Source organism: Grammomys surdaster, unplaced genomic scaffold (genome assembly GCF_004785775.1).
Source record: "Grammomys surdaster isolate TR1022 unplaced genomic scaffold, NIH_TR_1.0 262, whole genome shotgun sequence".
NCBI lineage: Eukaryota > Metazoa > Chordata > Mammalia > Rodentia > Muridae > Grammomys > Grammomys surdaster.
In genome coordinates, this window is record NW_021604703.1 from 1,397,893 (window position 1) to 1,420,469 (window position 22,577).

General features: G+C 49.0%; 1 protein-coding gene across 2 annotated transcripts in view; it reads left to right on the plus strand.

The window, feature by feature from the left end:
• The first annotated feature begins 2,418 nt into the window (after positions 1-2,418).
• The window catches only part of Anxa6 (annexin A6), a 54,225-nt gene continuing 34,066 nt past the window's right edge, over positions 2,419-22,577 (plus strand). For both annotated transcript variants that reach the window (XM_028775853.1, XM_028775854.1), the window contains exons 1-3: positions 2,419-2,525; positions 12,815-12,858; positions 20,873-20,963. In XM_028775853.1, coding sequence (XP_028631686.1) covers positions 12,841-12,858; positions 20,873-20,963 — 109 coding nt within the window. In that variant the 5' untranslated portion in view covers positions 2,419-2,525; positions 12,815-12,840. The remainder of the gene's footprint in view (positions 2,526-12,814; positions 12,859-20,872; positions 20,964-22,577) is intronic.

Genomic DNA, 22,577 nt, shown 5'->3' on the forward strand with positions numbered 1-22,577 from the left:
CTAAACCCTCATCCATCTGGTACCCAACACCCTGCTGCAGTCCCCCACAGACTCCACGCCCTGGAAGAGTTGATCCCTCCTCCATCTCTGCTTCTTGCTGACTCAACACCCTGGACCCCTCTGGCCTGTATCCCAGTTTCCACTGCTGTTTCCTTGACTTGGAACCTTCCAACGTATATTGGAAGTTCTGTTGACTTCATCTCCTGAGTCTTTCTCTAACCTCTCTGATTTAGTCTTTGCTAAACACCCTACTAAGTACTACATCTCTCCGCCAGCACATGTCCCTTTTTGGTCCACAGTTTTTGTCCCTGTTCACATGTTGTCACGTTTGCCATGGTGTATCCATCCCCTCTGGACTGGGATGCAGGCCCTATGACAACTGAGATATTGGTTTGTTGATAAACTTTCTGAGAGAGAGCCTAGTACATAATAGGTGCTGAATAAATAATTATAAACATCCAGTTGATAAAATCCTGAGATTAGATATGACAATGTAATTAAAGGGTATACAGGAATGGCAGGATGGCTCAGCAGGTAAAGGAGCTTGCCTCTAAACCTGACAACCTGAGTTCTGTTACCAGGACCTTGGAGGAGAGGGCCAAGTCCTGCAAGTTGTCATCTGACCTCTGTATGGATGGGATGGCACTTGTGCTCACACACACACACACACTCGCGTACACACAAATACATTAATTTAAAACAAGGGTGGAATATACAACCTTATGACTCATGGGAAATGCCAGCAGTTACAGCTGTGTGCAGGGAGACTACTGACCCCATCTTGTCAGGCAGGGCCAACCCTCTTCTGTCTTCCCCAACCACCTCTCTCGTTTTCTTATGTATATTTATTTATTTGACTTTCTGAGAGAATCTTGAATGTCCCAGGTTGTCCTTGAGCTTGCTATGTGGTTGAAGATGGCCTTGAACTTCTGATTCTTCTGAGCGCTGAGATTACAGGTATGAACCACTAAGTCTGATTTTATGTGGTGCCGGCTCTCCAACCCAGGGCTTCATGCATGCCAAACACTCTATAAACTGAGCCACAACCCCTAGACCATTAGTATTGCATTATTATTGCATGTTTTTTGAGACAATCTCATGTAGCCCAGGCTGGCCTTGAAGATGTTTGTAGCCAACGATGACCTTGAACTCCTGCTCCTCCTGCTCCAGCCTCTCAGTGCTGGGATGCAGGCTCTGTTTCCCACTTGAGCCTGCTCTTCTCAAAGGTTGTAACTGCATCGTTCTCATTCCGAAGGTGACACTGCCCCACTTGCTTTGCCGGATGTGCTTCCTCCACCTTAGCCCCAGGCTTCCCATAGGGCAATCTAAACCTCTGTCTATTGGCCGGTCCCAAGGGTAGGGCAGGGCAGCAGAGCCCACTCGCTCAGTTTGCTCTAACCTGAAGCAAGGGCTCAGTGAGTGCTCACTGGGTGAAATGAAAAAAAAAAAAAAACCACACAAACACAAAAAACAAAAACAACAAAAAATGGAGGATGCGTTTTCCAACTAGATCTTGGTAGATGCTTACTACTCTCTGAACTAGTGACAGATTCTGAAGAGAATACTTTTTAAACTTTTAACATTACATTTTATTTATCGGAGTGTGAAAATACGTACGAGCCACACCTGTGGGTCAAACTCAGTTTTGGCAGCAAGCACCTTCGCCTTCTGAGCCAGCTAGTTGGCTCCTCAGGATGACCCTTAAAGAAACTCAAAGAACCTGTTGACAAACAGAAGTCTGCTGTCAGCTCTGTGGCCACCAGGTAGCGGGGCCTTCTCTGTCAAAGTTGGGCCATCTGTCTTCCACTGACTCCCAGAGATTGTGCCGCTTTTCCACACAGACCTGGACGACAACTTCTCGTCTCCTATCGGTCCCTCTTCGACCAGAACTCATTCCCCAAGGCCTAGAGATTCCTGTGGAGCCACCTGCCCTAAGTTAAATTCCCAACCCCACAATCTGCAAGCTGAGTGACTCTGGGCAAGGCATGGTCTCCTCAGGCCTTTCCTTGCTTGCAAAGTGAATGACTATGACTGAGACCCGATAGGGCAGGAAGACGTGAAATCTGATCAGTCCGGTAAGGTCTGATTCAACTTCAGTTTTGGCAAGCTTTAAATTTCTCAACAAAGCTTTGGTGAGTGGCAGGAATGTGGGAGAAAGTGTTCAGAACAGGACATTAACTTTACTTCTAATTCTGGATGGCGGCGTGACATTTGCCAAGTCCCTTTCCCTCTGGAGGCGGTCAGGGCTGGGGTCAGAACAGACCCAAGTAGGAGGTGACAGGTTCCCCAGGAGGACGCCCTCCCCCATGCCCTTCCCTTGCTGCGGGTGACACCCAGACTCCAAAAAAGCAGCACTCGGGGTGGAGCGGGACGGGGCGGGGCGGGCAGCAAGCAAACCTGATTGGCCCCTGAGCGCCACGTGTCCCCCGCCACCGTGCGCCCAGCCTGCGCTGCGGCTGCTGCTAGGCTAACGGGCTTCGAGCTGCGTCTGTCTGTCCGTCCTGATCTGAGGCCTCCCCAGCGCGGTGAGTGTGTAGAGTCGCCGCAGGGCACGGGGCCCAGGACTGAAGGGACTGGGGACGAGCACCTGGCTGGGTCCCTGCGGAGGTGCGGCCACCCCGGGGTGTCGCGGCTGGGTGTGTCCGGGGAAGGAACCCGAAGTGCTGGCGCTGGATGACAGCGCCCTGAGGGGGAGGGGAGCTGGCGGACCCCGGCCCCGCCGAAGGTGTGGTCCAAGACCTGGGCGCCTAATTATCTAATGTAGTGGGAAAAACTTGGGAACCCAACTTGGAGAGCTGGAGAAATTGAAGGGTCTGCTAAGCACCAGACGGTTTGTGGTGTGATCTGGGAGAAAGGCTCCCTGATGCTCGCCAGAGGAAGGACCAGCTGTCCATCCCGAGATGCTCACCTTTCCGGGAGCCGCAGAGGCTCTTAGCAAGATGCAGAGGCCCCACTCTGTCTTTTGCTTCTCCTAAGCCAGCCCAGTTCCTTCCCAGTTTTTCAGAGCCTTAGATGCTTCCTACTGACCTGGAATACAGATCCTACCACAAACTTGCAGTGCGGCCTTGAGCCAGTCGCTTTCTCTCTCTGAGCCTCCCTCTCCCCAAGTGCTGATAACCCCTGCTTTCAGTCCTATGAAAGTGGGTTGATTTGGCTGCTGGTTGGGGAATCTTGAGTACAGGTGTGGTTGATGAACCGCTCCTTTAGGAGAGAGAATCTGACTTCTGCTTCCTCCCTCCCCCCTCCCGCCCCCTTTTGTCTAAACTCTGGTGGGTCTTACTAGACACTTCCAAATTTGGGCATATGGCTCCAGGGTTTGTAGGGGATCCTGGTGTCCCCTTAGAATCTGCCCTCCTTTCCATCTCTCCTGCCTAGATCACATCTTGAAGTTGCTGAGCCCACCCCCAGACAGGACGGCCTTGACTCGCCAGCCTTTCTTATCGCCCTGTAACTATTTCAGCCCCTGTACGCCCTGATGTTCTTTCTGGCTGCAGACCCTAAGCTCCGCAGAAGACCCTGGGCAATCCTCTCCCATATCCATGAGTTGCAGCTTGCTTGGGACCCTTGGAGGGATCTCTTTTCTCTCTGGGCCCTTGTTCTCCATAACAGTCTGCTGAGGTTGCCACCACTTCCGGTGCCCCCCCCCCCTTGGCTAATTTAACTGTTCTCAGATTTGGGAGTGGGGTGTGGCTGGGCATGGAGGGAAGAGAAGGCCTTCATTCCCTTGCAGCTGTGACTGTCGCTCACCATGTCCCTTTACTACTTCCTGTCCTTTGTTCATGAGCCTCTTTCTGCTGGGATATTGAACCTATTTGCTGTTTCTGGCCAGGGGATGCAGCTGTTGCTGGACAGAACATGGAATTGCCCTGAGAATGGAGTTGCTGGGGTGGGGGTGGGGCTGGGAGTGGGGGACTGCAGCACTGGAGAGCTGCCAGAGACCATACATACATCTGCACTGCAGCTCCCAGAGGAGTCCTGGATACAAGGCCTGGCCCTGCCCCATCTCTGCCCCTCCACCCACAAGCTGGGCACCTCCCCACCTTGATTCCTTCCTCCCTGGAGGAGACCTGTACCCAGGCCCCCAGCTGGTAAGATGTGTTGGACCTGGGTTGGTGGCTCTTTACAGTGCCATTCAGGCTCAGGGGTGACCCCATGCACCCCTAGCCAAGTTTCTTCAAGAGACTTCCTGGGTGGGGTTAACGCCGAGGATGTGGTCTCCACAGATTGCCCATATGGAGGATGGGAAATGAGGGTTGTATCCAGCTTGCTGCTTCCTAGCTTAGAATTCAGACTTTTCTATTTACGCTCTGCATTCCGTTCGTATTCGGAATGCTCTCTGGAGGACTGAGAAGCCCCCACTGCGGCTGGCCCTGCAGAACTGTGGTGGCCCAGATCCCCCATCTGTAAAAGGAAGACTCATATCTTCTTGTGGTTTTGAGCCTGCAGATATGAAAATACCACGTAAACTGTAGAGTGCTCTACGTAGAGAAGCTCTTGCTGCTGTGGTAACCTCAGAAGGGTGTGGTACTCAGGAGGCTACCTGAGCCCCAGGTTCCTCTTTCTCAACACTGCTGTCTTGATGCTTCTTAAAGTCGTCGTCGTCACTGTTGGAACCCTTCCAGCCCAGCAGACCGTGGGTATCAGACCATTACAGAGATAGAGACGCTGTAACCCTCATGGAGAGAAGTGTCTAGAAATGTGTTCCCCCTACACAGGGGAAGCCCTGGTTCCTTCCCTAGTGAGGTATAAACTGTGAGCATCTGCAATCCTAGCACTCAGAGGTGGAGGCTGCAGGATCTGGAAGTTCAAAGTTCAAAGTCACCCTGAGCTAAGTAGTAAGTTGGATACAGGAGAGACTCCATCTCAAAAAAAAAAAAAAAAAAAGGAAAGAAGAGTTGTAAACCCCTTGCACAACACTCGTGTGCACACTTGTGCACACTTGTCTTCCTTTTTGCCAGGTGTAGTAGTCCATGCCTTGGACTTTAATCCCAGCACCTGGGAGGATGAGGCCGTTGGATCTCTGTGAATTTGAGGCCAGCCTGGTGTGGTACAGAGAGAGAGACCCTGCCCTAAGAAAAAAGAAAAAAAGAAAAGAACTCAATCTGTCTTTATCCTTTACACCTTGACCTTAACCATAATGAGTTATTTTTAAATGTTTTTTATTTACATTTATCTATTTGTGTTTGTACATCTATACCATAGTATGCATGTGGAGGTCAGAGGGCATCTTGTGGAACTTGGTTCTCTCCTTCCTTGTTGTGGTTCCTGGATGGAACTCAGATTATCGGGCTCCTCACATGCTGAGCTGTCTCACGGCTGTTTCTACCGCCGTTTTCCATCTGAGACAGGGTCTCTCGTTTTGTTTGCTGACGGCCTGGACGGGTGCTAGCACGGATTCTCTTGTCTCTGCCTCCCATCACGCAGTCGGATGGTAGACTTGACTACTGTGCAGGCTTTTCCAGTGGATTTGAACTTCTGCCCTTCCCAGCTTCCCACACAGCTTCTAAATTACTGTGGGGCTTCCATCTCAGGGCTCCTGGTCCCTGTGAGAGGCTAGACCTCATGGCCGTTCACAAAGTAACCTCAGGTGGGATTCAAACCCAAGCTAGGCCATTTCTGATCCTAGGGCATCCACATGGACGCCTGTGGCCCCATTCAGCTGGGGATCAATGACTGTGGGTCAGGAGTTAGAAAGCACTGCTCTCGAAGAATCTTGAGTGTCTGGGGGTGAGGGGTGGGGACAAGACAGGGGTGCTGCATCCTGCTGCATCCTGCTGCATCCTGCTGCATCCTGCTGCATCAGCTAAGGATTGAAAGCTGCTCCTTCTGACTAAGGGAAGCCAATAAGAAAAGGGAGTTTTCTAAATTTATCTTTTCTTGGGTGGTAGGGATGGAACCCAAGGACTTAACACATGCTCTACTATGTTAATCTATACACCAAAAACTGAATACCCAGTTTAAAAGAGATTTGTGAAGGCCACAGCCTTCAAGCAGTATAGTAGACTTACCCCAGGAGGCACCAAAACTTTCTGGGGTACAGAAAATCTTCAGACTCTATTATTAAAATTGTTTTTGAGACAGGGTCTCATGTAGCCCAGGCTGGCATTAAACTTGCTATGTATCTGATGATGAATGTCTAAGCCTCCAGCCTCCAGCTCCCATGTGCTAGGATTGCTTGTGTGTATGTAACTATCATGCCTGGTTTATGCCATTCGAGGGATCAACCCTAGGGCCTTGTACATGCTGGACAGGTACTCTACTGAATGAGCTACACCCCAACCATGTTTGTCTATGTTATTTTAAAAGTACATTGAAGGAGGGGGGAGTGAACAGTAAAATGGGTCAGCAGATAAAGCAGATAAGCCTGATGATCTGAGTTCAAGCCCCAGGACCCACATGGTAGAAGGAGAGAACCAACTCTCTTAACCCACAGCACATATTTGCCCCCCTCCAAAAACTGATAAAAAGTTTATCATAATCAGGGCTCATTTTTTTCTTCTGTACTTACTAGCGGCCAGACTGCGGTATTAGGCTGTCGTTGCTGAGGGCACAGGAGCCTTGTCTAGCCCACTTTCTGTTCTAGCTCCAGTGAGTCTAGATTGCTAGTAGGTTTGTTGTTTCCTTTTGTTTTCTCACGAGTCCTAAGTTAATCAGTAATTTTCTCTATGGACCTGGACAAGTTGCCCAACTTCGGGTCATTTCCCCTCTGGCCACAGCTTAAGGAACAAAGCAGTTAGGTTCAATGACTCCATTTTTTTTCCCCTTGTGACTTTTCAAGGGTGTCACTAAAGAAACCTCTCATGGCTGTAACTGGAGTCTTTGTCGTGTGAGCCCAGGCTTCTGAAACCCTAAGCTGCAAAGCTCGGCCAGCAGGTCCCAATAAACCAGTTAGAGACCTGTGATGGTGAGAGAGGAAAATGATAAAAGGAAGTTTATTCAATGTGACCAAGTTGGGAGGAAGAATGAACTGAGGGAGTCCGAGACACCAAGCCCGTTTTTCCTCTACTGACATGAGCCTTGGGTCTGAACAGAGGAGGAACCAGGGCAAGAGATATGCATGGTCGATCAGTCTGGTCCTCTTTGTCTCCATTCTGGTTCTTCTGAGAGGTTCTTAGAAGCCCTCACCTCTGTCATCAATATCAATGCCATTGCTTTCGGATCTCACTCTGGTTCCTCCTGGCTGACCACTCCTGCTAACAGTTCAGGGTGGTACTTAGCTCTGTACGTTCAGCCAAAGTAAACAAGACAGACAGACTCCAGATGAAGATGGAGACACCAGGAGATAGCCTGGATTTAGTTTCCTTGTGAGAAGAGTGAGGGGTTTGTGCTTTTGAGGAAAAGCATCCTCGTAGAATTGACTTCTTAACCTCGCCATCATACAAGACAAGCAGAGTGTAGGAAGTGCCACCCTGGCTGGAGGCAGAGGGTAACCTCTCCACGGGGTTACAGCAGGCACAATAGCTATGCAGTAATGGCCCATCTATGAGTCACATGCAATAAAATAAAAATGGTCATTTGCCTAAGATTTTATTCTACTTATAACCAATGACTAGTCCAAGCAGATATTAGTAACCAGCTCAAAGTGGAATCAATAGCCACCTTTATAGTTAAAGGGATATGCCCTTAGAGGCAAAACTGGTTTTTCCACCCAAGGGGGAGGGGAGAGACGGTGGAATGATATTAGAATAGCTATGTATGAACATTAGTCACCTATCACTTGATGAGCTATACAAGAGCCTGAAGACAGAAAAACTAGAATCAGATGATCCCTAGTAGTTTTCTTAGAAGCTAGATCTCCCCACCCCCAGCCCCACAAAGCATGCAAAATCAGTGACCTCCAGCTACACAGGAGTGGTAAATCCTCGATGGCTGACCACAAAGCCAGTCTAGGGAGATGGTGTGCAGCCTGTGGGAATTCCAAGGAGGGGAGCTCTCCCTGGTTTCCCAGTTGAGGTAACAGCTGGATCCAGCAGAAAGCAATGCACTGGCCCTGAAATGTCTTCAATCTCTAGTGTTGGACATTTGGGGGAGCAAAAAAGTCCTCAGGTTGTATTAATAAAGCTGGAATGGAGAAACACTTGTCAAGGTTCTAGAAGGTTGGGTGCTCTGGGGTTAGAGATGAGCACCACTATTCCTGCTTCTGCCTGCCAGTTCTGATGATTTTCATTTTTGAAATGAGCTGAACTTATACACTTTGGGGTGGAAGCACCATGACCATGCACTTAGGCACAGGTATAGGCACTAATCCCAGGCACTCAAAGAGAGTCAAGGGAGCTGCCTGGGGTGCACACAGGAAGCTGAGGGAGGGCAGTGTCCTGTTCCAGACCAGCCTGGACCATAGCATGAAGCCCTATCTCAAAACAACAAAACATCTAGAACCAGGGTAGGATGATGGAGCCCTTCAGCAAGGTAAACAAAGGATGGGGTTGGGCTTCTAGGGGGAAATAAGTAACCAGCCTTATAATTCGGATGAAGTCTCTCAGGTCAGGGTGACCTGTGGTCATTTCCATCTAGGACAATCAGACCTTCAGTGTCTTCCGGTAGGCTAGATCTTTCCTATGCAAAAAAAAGGTGGGGAGGGGGGAGATGTATGAGAAATACCCTATACCCACTGTCTACTGATGTGGGCAGAAGTAAATGGCTTCCTTCGGAAAAACAGCCCCTTGGAACCCGTGTTCTTTCTGCAAAGGCCTGCATTTCTTCTGAATAGCTTGACATATGCCACAGAAATACATTTGGTTGGCTGTGGGTGTGGCTCAGTCGGCAGACTGCTTGCTAGCACCCTGGAAGCCAGCCTGGGTTCTGTCTCCAGCACTGTATAAACTCTGTGAGGAGATATCAACATGAAATTCCAGCACTTGGGAGATGGAAGGTTGAGGGTCATCTGAAGATACTTAGTAAGTTCAAGGCTAGCCTGGCATGCAAGAGACCCTGTCTCAATAAAAACAAAACAAAACTGACCTAAAAACAAACAGTCTGCAGCCAGAGAGATGGCTCAGTGGTTAAGAGCACTTGCAGCTTTTCCAGAGGACTCAGGTTTGGCTCACAACTTTTAAAACTCTAGCCCCTAGGACAGTGGTTCTCAACCTGTGGGTTGTGACCCCTTTGGAGGATGACCAACCCTTTCATAGGGGTCACCTAAGACTATTGGAAAACACAGATATTTACATTACAATTCATAACAGCAGCAAAATTACAGTTATGAAGTAGCAGCAAAAATAATTTCATGGTTGGGGTCACTGTAACCTGGGAGGTGGGGCTGTTAGCTGAGTCCTAGCATAAGCATAAATAAAAAGAAATGCTTTAAAAGTTACTTGTGCAGACCTGGAGAAGCAGCTGAGTTGTTAAGACCACTTGTTGCCCTTGCAGGGGACACAGCATCCACATGGTGACTCACAACCATCTGTAACTCCAGTTCCAGGGATCTGATGCCCTCTTCTGGCCTCTGTAAGCACAGACACACCTGTGGTGCACATACATAATACAGGCAAGCAAAATGTTCATATACATGAAATAAAGAAACCTAAAAAGAATTTAATTTCCAGTGCACTATTTTAGACTTCCACAGGACGGGTAGTTTTTGCATGCTACCTGGCAATAGTCTAAGAAAACCTTAGAGTTTTGCCATTTCTGAGGTAAACTGAGGCAGAAAGAAGTGACACAATTGGGTATTGTAGTGTTAGGATTTAAACCTGGGACTTCAGGCAAAGCCTTTATTTATTGCCAGGTTATCCCAATAAAAATGACCATTTATTGCTGACTGTGTATCAGACAGTCTTACTAAGCATTTTCTCATCTGTTGTTTCATAGTTCACATTGGGATTCCATTATGCCTTTGAAGATGTACAAACTTGAAATTCAGTTTAAACAGCTTGTGTAAATCATAGAGAGTTCAGGGAACATTGTGGCCCTGGCCCGCTCAATAGACTGGGCAGTAGGATTCTGCTCCCAACATAAGATCACAATAGTCACAAGCTACCAGACAAGGCAATGGTGATGACAGCCACCCAGGTAGAAGCCATCCAGGTCACTGCCCAGAGGGAGGGACCCAATTGCTTGGCTGCTCAGATCAAAAGAGACTGAGACCTCTGAGGAGAGAGAAGCCATTTTTACCAGTCTACCAGTCTTGAGTGCCTATTTCAGGTAAGTTGGTAAAACGTACGGTTAAGGGAGAGCTGAGGAGTCCTGAGATCTGGTGAGAGCCTTCCTAGCATTCTCTTGTGAAAACCGGTCAGTGAAATATAGAAAAGTCTTTTCATATTGTTCGTGGTTCTTCCCAAACACAGCAGCAAAGTATTGACCTCACTTCCATTATGGCCCAGAGAGGGAGCCCAGCTGAAATCACATACCTTAGGTCTTTCTCCAGTGGTTGGAAGCCTGCTGTGACCTGGGACTTTGAGGCAGGGCTCCTGGCTGAGTTCTGGCCATGTAGGAAGAGGTTTGGAGGACAGATGGTTCCGGGCCTCAGCTGGGATCCTGGGCTAGTGGTTGTGTAGCCAACCTGAGTCTGTGTGGTGTAGGTTGTTATGGGAGAGTCCCAGTGCTCAGTCAGCTAGCCTATGTGCTTCAGCCTTTAGTTGTCCTATTGGAATGAACCAGATTGGCCATCTGAACTACAATATGAACATTAAATTATCAAAAGAAACTCACTTTCCTCGTACACAGGAGGCAGGCCCCCAACACACACCCAGAAACTGCTCTTGGAGTTTTCCCCAAAGGCATAGCGGCCCCTTCTTGGAGCGAGCTCTCTGTGGAAAGGGGCTGTTGTCCAGATGGGCCTGGGTGCCAGCCAGCTGCTGAAGTTTCCAGCAACAGGGCCAAAGGAAAGTACCTCAGTTTTCAAGTGACAGCCCTCCCTCTCCCATGTCAGCTCATTTCCTGGGCCTTATTCAACTCTCTGTGTTTCTGACAGTTTGGGGTTCCTTTAACAACTCCCTCTTGAGCCTCCAGGCTTGGGGAAACCCCAGATCTGGTTCTGAGCCCAATCCTAGAAGTCACCCCTTCCGAATGTGAGGTTTCCATTTCCTGGTGAGAGCTGCATTTTTATACCAAGGGGCCCCTGGTTGCCAGGGCAACAGCAGCAGGGTTTCCTGTAGCCGTGCTGTGATTACAGGCAGATCTGTCTCATGTCCTCCACCCCCAGCACCATCAGATAACTGCCCCTTGGTGAATGCAGTTTAGGAAGACAGTACTCTGAAGGTACCAACATGGGGGGCAAACTGACAACGTCCCTCCACTGAGATGGATACCACCACCACTGATGTCTGCTCTGTGCTAAAAGAAATCCAGGTCCCATCCCCCAGTAGCACTCCCAGGCAGTTTGTGCTTAGCATAACCTTGAACTCAAATGAGCACTAAACCCTTGATCACATAGCTAACAAGGGTCAGGAGAGCTGTTCCTAAGTTGGGGGTTGGGTATGGCTGGGGGGTGCTGACTTGCAGATCTCTATGGTCCCACCCTTCTTTTTAGTTCATTCTTTGCAAGTAAGTTATTTTTACTCTTACAAAGCAGTATGGAGCTGTTTTAAGCTTTCACCAGCCACTTCTGATGGAGTACTGTGGCCCTCCGTGGCTTCTGATTGCTTAACTTGCATCTCCTGCCTTTTCTGCTGAGTGCTTATGAGCTCGAGCACCCGCCTGGCTTTCACTTGTCATTTATTTATAGCTAATACACCTGCGTCCTTTTTTCCTTTGTTGTAGATTTTGACCCTGATACCTCAAGCCCATAGTCTTCTCCTCGTTCCAGTAAGATATGTCATCCTGGGGCTGGAAAGATGGCTTAGTGGTTAAGAGCACTAACTGCTCTTCTAGGGGTCCTGAGTTCAATTCCCAGCAACCACATGGTGGCTCACAACCATCTGTAATGGGATTCGATGCCCTCTTCTGGTGTGTTTGGAGACAGTGAACGTGTACTTACATAAAACAAATAAATAAACCTTAAAAAAAAATATGTCATTCCTTTTGTTTAAGACCCCCATGATGGTGATGGCTTTGTTCCATCAGAGTAAAGCCAAGACTTCACAGCGGCCTCAGGTCGTGTCATCACGTCACCATCCTTCTGCCTGCTGTCACCTCAGTCACATGGAGCTCTCTGTTGCCTCTTACCCAGGCATCCGTATGAGACCTCTGACTGCCCACCTGGGAGTTACATCCTGTTACCCCTTGTCCCACACATTGTCTTTCCTCCAGATGCTCGCTGTAATCCACATGGGCACCTTTATCACTGGGACCCCCGAGAGTTGTACTGTCCAACCTTGAATATGTCCTGCTTGTGGACTCAGGGTGTAGAGCATTGCAGGCTGGAGGAGACGGTGAATGCAACAGACCCGAGCTGAGTTGGTGTCCTCAGGGAGACGCTTGGGAATTCCTGCTTCTTCTAGTTGCATGCCAAGAGAGCCTGGTTGGGAAACCATTTTCAGTGGCTTGGAGAGAGGCCACACAGAGTGCAGACAGCACACTCGGGCTCTGCATTCTGGAGTTCTAAGTGTTGTGACTTTTGACTAGACATGGCACCAAGTCTTGACCTCCCTTCTCCTACAAAGGGCACTTGCTGCCTGTAAGGATTGCTAAAAGGATTGGGGGATATAACAGGCACCCTGCATGGCCTGGCTCAGTGCTAGGTCAGTGGTCATGCCCAGCCTTCCTGCTCCTCCAGGTCCCTTTCCCACCCTGCTGTGTGTGTGTGACTGACTGTGCACTATAATCTACCAGGTCTCTGGATATCAGAACAGCAGGAGGAGGGAAAATAAGGGGCTAGAAGGGGGAAGTTACAGAGTACTGGGGTGTCTCTCAAATTGTCTTTCTTTCTCCACAGTGGTTTCTGCTGCAGAACCTGAGACCATGGCCAAAATAGCACAGGTAAGGGTCTATCCTCCTCTAGGCCCTGCCCTTGGGCCTGAGAACCCCAGAATCAGTAGGCCAGAGTAACCCCAGGTGCCTTCAGATAACTAAAGTACCTTCAGATAACCCTTGGTGCCCTCTGTTAACCCCTGGTACCTCTGATAATCCTGGGTACCTCCTGACTCCTCCTGATCCCTTCAGCTCAAAAGGAGCAGAGATGGCTCTAAGTTCACTGCCCTGATTCATATGTAAGTCACCAGTGATACACACTATCCCAAGTACCAAAGGATGGGAGTGAATCGGCCCAAGGACTGGAAGTGCAGTGCTTCAGGACTGGCTGGATCCAAGAGCTTGGCTGATAGAGTGAGGGTTCTGCTTCTGCGGACAGCTGTATTTAGATTGCTTCATTCCTGGGAGGTTCTTCCTTGCCTGGCATGGGCATCATCGAACCTCCAGGCTTCCATTCTCCTGTCTTCTAGACCAGGATACAATAGTATAACTTATTTCCAGTGGTTCTGGTTTTAATCCTCATTGCAGGGGCCTGGGTGATATGTCCTTTGGAGTGGAAGTTGAGTTGACCCTACCAGAATTATGTGGCCCTAGGAAGGGACATGGTGCTTAATCACAATGAGGATCTCTTATGTCCTAGAGAGGTGTGTTCCATGTCATATCCATTGGAGTTAAGTTTTCTTGGCCAGGAAGATGCTAACCTCAGTCTTTCTCACTGTTCAACCACTCTGTTGGGTGATAGAATTTTAAACCAAATGGAACATTCTCTTCAGATGGCTAAGCTTGGCATTGAGGAGTCCTTCTGTGTCAAGGTTTGTCTGGGAAAGGTCCCAGTTGGCTACCCTTACAGTACAAACTTGGCATTGGAAGGGGAGGGTAAGCTGAGGGACCCCAGCTGGCCCCCTTCGATACCCACTCCATCTCTAGAACTTCTCCTCCAAGTCACTGAGCAGAGCTCTTACCCAGTGGCCAAGCTGAGAGCCAGTTTCACTTCATCCATCCTTGTGACATGACACCCAGTGAACCAGGAATAGTCACAGCTTGCAGAAAGTAATGTTGATGATGCAAGACAGACCCTCAAAGTAGCTCTTGCTCAGCTTCCCCTCCCACCCCTGAGGAGCATGTTTGGTCCCACAGCGTCTCTGACCAGGCTGATCAGAAAGGAGGATTCACAGCTGTGGACGAAGCTCCAGGACGGAAGCTGTTGCTGCTTCCCTCTTCCTGTGTGTGCACAGGCAGGAGCTGGGAGGCACTTGCCTTGCAGGGTTCTGAATGGCTCAAGAGGACAGGTCAGGTCAAAAGATCAGCGGGGTTAAGACTTGGAGTTCAGAGCTTTGGGCCAAGGCTCAGAGACCCTCTGCAGGGAAGTTTCAGGGTGGCTGGGCCTGAGGGGTTCCTTTTGTCCTGGTGCAACTGGATGCTCTCACACTGTGCTTTGGTGGGACATGAAAGAGGCCCTGGGGCCAGCAGGAAGGTAACCTTCGGATTAAGAAATGAGAAGGGTCTGCAACAGACTGGCTGCGTCAGAAGGTCAAATTTGAGAAGGAATCCAGTGAAGTCCGGGGGAAGGGCAGTTCTGGGTGCCTAGCAGGCAGCAGCCTTGGGAAGGAGAAGGTTGCAGAAGATAATACTATGAGAGACATGAGGAAGATTTGTCTACTGCAGTGATTCTCAACCTTCCTAATGTTATAGGCCTTTAATTCAGTTCTTCATGCTGTAGTGACCTCCAGACATACAATTATTTTCGTTGCTACTTCGTAACTGTAATTTTGCTACTGTTGTGAATCATAACATAAATATCTGTGTTTCCCAATGGTCTTAGGCAACCCCTATGGAAGGGTCATTTGGCAACCCTCACAAGGGGTCATGACCCACAGGTTGAGCACCGCTGGTCTATTGCCTGTTGTTGTTAGCAGTGTCTGCAGTGCCCCCATACACGTGTGCACACCCACACGGCCTTGCAAACACACACCACACTGCTCACTTTCCTCGGGTCCAGTTACTTCAGTTCCTTCCATCATGATGTGGACCTTCCTGTCACATTCCAAAGAGACGAACTTGAGATCCAAAGGCAAGGAAGCAGAAGATGATTCTATGTAAGGCCCCAGGGGGCATGAACTCTGTGAGGTTTGGGGATAGACTGCAATAGTAAACCTAAAACCACTTTGCAGACATAGAGTGCACGCATGTCCTGGGACCCCTGCAGATGCAGAATGAACTGGGCATTGGAGCTGATTGTGGTTACTCTCTCTTAGTGTTCCTGTGTAGCCAGTCATCTGTCTAGGGGATGTTTATCTGTGTTCTAAGGAAGCCCGGGACACCTGCAGCAGCTGGGTGGGGCCTCACAGGCCAGAGCCCCAAGGCCTAGGCCGCTCACCATCTGGCAACAAGGCCTGCTAAATATTTCAGGGTGGAAAGCTCTTTCTCCACACTCCCTCCATCCTAGGTATCTACATCCAGGACCCTGCCTGCATGGGGTGCATTGTGCTGATTACAGGTGTCCTGGACAGCTGCACAGGTGGCATTTAAGAATGTAAACCTTCCACAATGGGGCAAGTCATGGCCTGTGGGAGCTCAGCCTAGACAGTTTGAGGTGCTGTTTCTGTATCTTTGTATTAACAGACAGGGCTAAACCCCACTTTGCTTGCAGTGCCTATGAGCATGTGACATCTTAGATCGTAGGGCTAGTAGGCAAACGCTGAAGACTTCTCTGACCTTGTGAAAAGGTACATGGGAGACTGAACTAGATCCTTATGTAGCTTGTCTCTCCATGAACACTTTGGCCAAGCCTGTGTGAGCCATCAGCCATCCTTCCCCAGCATCACATTAACTGCTTTATCTTCAGCCCAAACAGCACCAGAACCCACCCACACCATCCACGGAGGGAGGCGGAGGCCCTGAGGCTATGAAAAGATTGTTCTCTGCTTCTTGACAGTGGAAGCACTACAACCAGCTGCCCCCCTAACTTCTCCATCATGATGGTCTGAGCTCTTGAACCATGAGCCAAAAAAAGCCCCCCCCCCCCCCCGTCACGTTGCTTCCGTTCAAGGTATTTTATCACAGCAACAGAGAAGTAACTAAGGCAACCCTACTACTGACCTTGAAAAAAGCATCAGTTTGAAACTGTTGCTGCCTGACTGCTCTTAATCTACACAGATGATGGGTTACATAGTGAAACTTCCTGGAAACAGTATCGTGAGGAACAACTCTGTTTAATGGACAGAGTTTAATGGACTCTGTTTAATGAAGCCAGGTACAAGTGCCTTGCTTTGCCCAGGCTCTGACTTAGGTGATGTGCCCAAGACGGCTGGCAGGCCTGCAGGCTGTCAATGGCATTGCAACCCCATCTTCTGCTTCATGCTCACTGTACCCCACACATGAGTTTATAAACTCTGAGCATCAGCTACTAAGCTCTCTAGGATTCCTTTCCCCAATGTTCTCACTGACCCCAGACCTTTGCCCTGTCTCCTCTGTGTGGTAATTTCCATAGCCTCTCTCCCCAGGGTGGAAGACATCTGTTGTTCATCCTGAAGAACTCATAGGAACTCAGACATCATCTCCAGGAAGTCAGCTCTAATCTGCTCAGCACATATTCTCAGTAATTCACACATCTATTTCTGGAGCAAATTACGAGGTGTGCCTAGAGATCCTAGCTCACTGGTTCTCAACCTTCCTAATGCTGTGACCCTTTGATATAGTTTCTTGTGTTGTAGTGACCCCCAGCCATAAAATTATTTCTTTTTTTTTCTTTTTTTTTTTTTTGGTTTTTCGAGACAGGGTTTCTCTGTGTAGCCCTGGCTGTCCTGGAACTCACTCTGTAGACCAGGCTGGCCTCGAACTCAGAAATCCACCTGCCTCTGCCTCCCACATAAAATTATTTCTGTTGCTACATCATAATTGTAATTTTGCTTCTGTTATGAATTATGATAAAAATATATGACATTCAGGATATCTGGTATGTGACTCCTGTAAAAAGGTCATTCAATCCCCAAAGGGGTTGTAACCCACAGGTTGAGAACCACTATCCTAGATCCTGTGCTAGGGGCTGGAAATACATCACTGAGCAAGACAGGCAGTCCCAGACAGGGATTCTTCCCTGGCCCCTATGCTGTACTTAGCTGACTGGCTTATAGCTGCATGTGCTACTGTGCCAGACTGATTTTTTTTTTTTTTTGGACAGGTCCTGGGCTCAACATTTAGTAGATTCTCAATGAGAAATGGATGGATGGATGGATGGATGAATGCATGCATGGGTGGATGGATGGATGGATAGTTGAGTGGATAGATGGTCATGTGGATAGATAGATAGATGGATAGCTTGGGGGGTAGATGGGATGGCAGATAGACAGATTGATGGACAGAAGAACAGACAGGTAAATGGATGGAAGGATAGATGGCAGCATAAATGGACAAATGGGTGGATTGGTGTGGGTAAAGTAATGAATGACAGATGGATAAGTGGGTGGCACTAGTTTCCCTAGAAACAAAAATCTGTGCATGAGAAGCCTTTGGGTCTAGGCATGGTTTGGTACTGATCCCTGTTTATAGCTTGAAAGTGGGTCAGTCTGGCTCAGAGAGAAGCAGGTCTTTGAAAGCAGCCATCCCAGCAGAGGAGGCAGACAGTGCAATCTAATAACTCCAGGTTTAGTCTTCAAGGAGAGGAAGTAGCCCTAGGCTATGTGGTGGTCACTCCTCCTTCACTGTGACCTGCCTGTTAGGGAGGGAGAAAGCTTGGTTTGCTAAAAACAGCTTCCATTACCTTCCCAATCAGGCCTCTGACATGCTGACTGGTCACATGTCACTTGTCCTCTTTGTTTTGGTGCTTCAAAATTCTAAGATACATTGCCTTCCCCTCCGAGTGAGCCTGAGGATCAGTGGCAAGGAGTTTGGAGCTAGGGAGATGACAGACATGCGGGCTTAGGCAGATGGAGAGAAAGCATCATGAGTCATGGCAACAGCTGGCTCCCCCACACAGAGCCCAGAGGGCCTGACTCCCGGAAAGATATTTCAAAGCTGGATACTCCAGTGCTGCTCCCAGCATCTCCAATGCTGAGCAATGGTGCTAGTTCACGCTACGGAGTCAAACTGTGCACTCCCCTGCCTGAGTGCACATTCTCCACCTCAGAGGGAAATATCTTCATTCCTTCATTCAACTCAGTTACAGTTAGCAAGCTCGCTCTCTGGGCTCCACTGCTAAGCCTGTGCTGGGTGTGCATTTAACTCAGTTATAGTTAGCAAGCTCTCTCTGGGCTCCACTGCTAAGCCTGTGCTGGGTGTGGGCACTCACTTTCCTTTATGCAGTCATATCATATTCATTATAGCATCTGTCCTTGTGGAGTCAAGAATCAAAGAGCCAGATGTGGTGTTTCACACCTATAATCCCATCATTCAGGTAGCAGTAGCAGGTGCGTCAGGAGTTCAAGGTCAGCCTTAGCTACATAGTGAGTTCAAGACCAGCCTCGGCTCTGTGAAATCTTATATCAAAACAAAACAAAAAACAAAATGACCAAGAGAAAGGTTAGACCCTTTAAGACCCTTTAAGGGTCTTTAAGACCCTTTGTGAAGCAGACATTCTGGTCCCCTCTGCCCCCTTTTTCTTCACCCTAGAAGCTGATGGTAATTACTTTCTGACATTGCTAGATCAGGATACAGAAAGAAACACTGAATAGTTAGGAGGTAAAATTCTACCAGGACATTGCCTTTTCTCTGGTAGCAGGGACTTGAGGGCCTCCTCTAGTCAGTCTAGGAGCTGTGCACAGACCAGGCCTGACACTGGACCTCAGGTCCCTGGAACAGACTATCCAGGGTGGCACTGTGCCAATGCAAATGTGGCAGGCCTCGGAAGGGCTGGAGAGGGCAGAGGGAGCGTAGGCGGGAGGTAGGGCCAGCCTGCACCATCCTTGCTTGCTTGGTCGGCTAACTGGCCTGATACTCTTTCCTTGCCCAGGGCTGAGATCTCAGGTTGCAGAGGATTCACGAATGGCGGGAAGAAGGCTGTGTCCCTTTCTGGTCACCCGCCCTGTGAGAACTTTAAATAGCAGCCCTGCACCCACGCATGCATATCTCTGAAGAGCCAGTTTCTGGGACCTAAGGCAGAGGTCAGACAGATGTCTGGCTGGGTCCTGTGGTATGAGACAGCAGGCGACACCAGGCTATGGGAGGATGCCTGTTTTGCCTGTCTGTGCCTCACTCCTTGAAGGCACAATCTGTGGGCTCCTCAGCCTCCAGCTGTTCCTCCATCTACAGAGACTTTTCTAATCTCTTTTTTGGAGCTGAGGTTGAGCTTAGCTGTTTTCTCTGTAACTTACCTCTCTCTTTAGGTATTTCCTATTTATAGACCATCTCTGCCAAGGGGCTCAACTGAAGCAAGTCTTTGTTCTTTCTGAATCTTCAGCCCCCGGCCTAGGGCCTGGCACAGATTTCATGCTGTGTGCCTGCCCAGGGGCAGCCCTTTATGAATTGGAATCACCCAATGGTTCTCTCAGACCTGGTTCTTCTCCATACTGTATGGCTGCCCCACATCTGACTCCTCGTGAAGCAACCCATTGTGCTTTCAGCTTTAGATCTGATGTCTGAGGTCTCCTGGCTCTCTGCCCTCCTCTCCTGGCCTGCAAAGACCCTGCCAGCTTGTCCTTAGATGCCAGTTCACAGCTCAGTTTACTGGGCCCCAAGGACCAGTGCTCATCTTGGCATTGAGCTTGAGAGCAGCCCTGGGTCCCCCTGAGTAGCTGGCAGCTCTGAGGTTTGTCCAGCTGAGGACAGATGGGAACAGGAAAGAGGGCTGGGGAGGGGGTATCTGTGGGGCTCCTCAGAAATCAGTTAACCTTAAACACTCCTGCAGTGGCTAATATAATCGTATGAGTGGAGATCAGAAGCTTTGTAAATGGTAAAAGCGCTCTGAGAAACAGGAATGCTGAGGAGATGTCTTAGTGAAGTGCTTGCTAGGTAGAACATGAGAGCTTTAGTTCAAGCTCTAGGATCCAGCCCCGCCCCCAAGATAAAAAGAGAGTGTGGTGGTACATCCTTGTAATAGTGGTGCTGGGGAGGCCGAAGCAGGTGTATCCCTGGGGCTCGCTAACCAGGCTACCTATGATAGGCAACAGGCCCAGAGAGACCCTGTCTCAAAAGATAAGGTTAGCCAGTCGTGGTGGTGCATGCTTTTAATTTCAGCAGAGGCAGGCGGACCTCTGTAAGTTCAAGACAAGCTAGGTGTGCATAATGAGTTCCAGGACAGCAAGGGCTATGTAGAAAGACCCTGACTCAAAACACCGAAAACCAAAACCAAGATGGATGGTCTAGCAAGATGTCTGAGTACAGATGTTCATGACACCAGCCTGACAATCTGAATTCAGTCACCTGACCACACCTAAAGATGGAAGGAGAGAACCAACTCCACAAAGTTGTCCTCTGCCCTCCACATGTGTGCCATGGCAGGTATATACCCACCCTCTAAACACAGTAAGAATAAACTTTTAACCATTCTTAACAAGAATTTAAGGTAAACTGGGTGTGGTGGTGCATGCCTTTAATCCCAGTACTTGGGAGCCAGAGGTCTGTGAATTCAAGGCCAACCTGGTCTACATGGCAGTTCCAGGCCAACCACCAGTGCCACGTAGTGAGACCCTGTCTCAAAACAAACACCAAAAACAAGATATCTGACACCTGAGAACCACCACCTATGGTTAACCTCCAACCTCCACTTACACACACCACACACACACCACACACACACGCCCCACAGGTAGACTCTTGGTACTCATAGGATCCAGCCTGCCACTCAGCCAGACTTTTGACCTGTACTTGTGGTGTCTGGTGATGAAGGGCTCTGAGCTTTGGATAAGCTGCCCTCCCTTGGAGGAATGTCACTGTCCTTTGAGCCATCTGCATCTGGTAGCTCTGGAGAATTGGCCACACCCTTCCCAGGTGACCTCAGCACTTGTTTTTCCTCTGGGGAACAGAGCTCTGGCCTGAGCCAGGGTCCAGGTGAAAGGTCAAAACTCACCCTCAGCGTCTCTCTCCACAGGGTGCCATGTACCGAGGCTCCGTCCACGACTTCCCAGAATTTGATGCAAATCAGGATGCTGAGGCTTTGTACACAGCCATGAAGGGCTTCGGTGGGTGCCTGCTACCCAAGAGTGGGTCCTATAGGGAGGAGGGTGCACGGGAGATGGCCACATGTGGCCTACCCTGGAGCCATTTGCTGTTATTCTATGACTTTTCCTGGAGAACCATGAGCAGATATGAATCTACCCAGTTAGGGCACCAACAACAAGCCAAGGAAACCATTTTACCCATCTAGTTTGAAGAACCAGTGAGTTTATTGGGGTTACTTACAGGAGCATAGGTCACCGCAAAACACCTGCAAAAATAAAAGAAAATGGAAAAACCCACTCATGGTGACAACGCAGGAGAGTTACATCCTTAGCACCCACTGCCTAGTTTGCAGGTAGCTCCACCAGAGACTCCCCTCTCCTCAGCCACTGTTACTGATTTATCATCTTGGGGAGGGGCCTTGTGTATCTGTCTGAACTTTCCCAGTCGGATAAGGTCCCTGAGCTTCTGAGCTTTGTAAATTTCATGAGCCCCCCCCCCCTTAAATATTTATTTATATATGAGTTCTCTCTCTGCATGTATGCCTGTGTGTCAGGAGAGGGCATCAGATCCCGGTACAGATGGTTGTGAGCCACCATGTGGTTGCTGGGAATTGAACTCAGGACTTCTGGAAGAGCAACCAGTGCTCTTAACTGCTGAGCTATCTCTCCAGTGTCGCCCCACCCCTCCCTACCCCAGCTAATAAGTCTTCAGGGACTTCCTCCTCCATCCTTGAGAGATCATCTCCTTTCCATGGAAAGCTACTCAGCTGCTATGGGTGGGGGAGGGGCCTGGGATGTTGCAATGTAGTTTCCTCTTGTTTTGTTTCTGTTGCTAGGGATTGGACCCAGGACCTCCTGCATGCTAGATTAAGTGTTCTGCTTCTGAGCTATGTGACTAGCCTGTTTAAATTTTTTGCCTCTTTTTTTATATTTTGAAAATTTTACAATAAAATATGTCAAACCACTAAAGAGAGATAAATACTGAAGCTCCACCCATAGTAGACCTGAGCCTAAGGAATGAGCCTGGTTAGTGTAGCTGAGAACCTTGGTCAGTTGGCCCCCTCCTGGTAGCTCCCTTTCTTCAGGGTGACCACTGACCTAAATTTGTGCTTATTGCTACCTTTGCTTGTCCGCAGTTGAAAGAACACTATACTGGCTGTTAAGATATCTAGGTTTTCCTAAGTCAAGTGTATGGTGAGGCCTTGTGAAAATCCTTACCTGTCTCTGTGCCTCAGTTTCTGTATTTGTGCCACAGAGAGCTCCATCAGGGACTACTTTGAGGTCAGATGTTGTGAATGTAGGGACCCCTCTCTGTGGGGACTTATAGGTTCCTTTAGACCAGTGGTTCTCTCTAGTGCTGTGACCCTTTAATACAGTTCCTCATGTTGTGGTGACCCCCAACAAGGAGATTATTTTGTTATTACATCATAAGTGTAACTTTGCTACTGTTATGTATTGTAATGTAAATATCTGATATGTGATCCTGTGGAGGTCTTGACCCACAGGTTGAGAACCACTGTCATCCCTTATTGACCTCAGAAAGCTTCTGCTAATACCTGCAGAAGCTGTAAGGCCTCTGCCAGCTCAGGGAAGCAGTCACGGGGGATCCCTGGAGGTGGACAGGGAGGATGACAG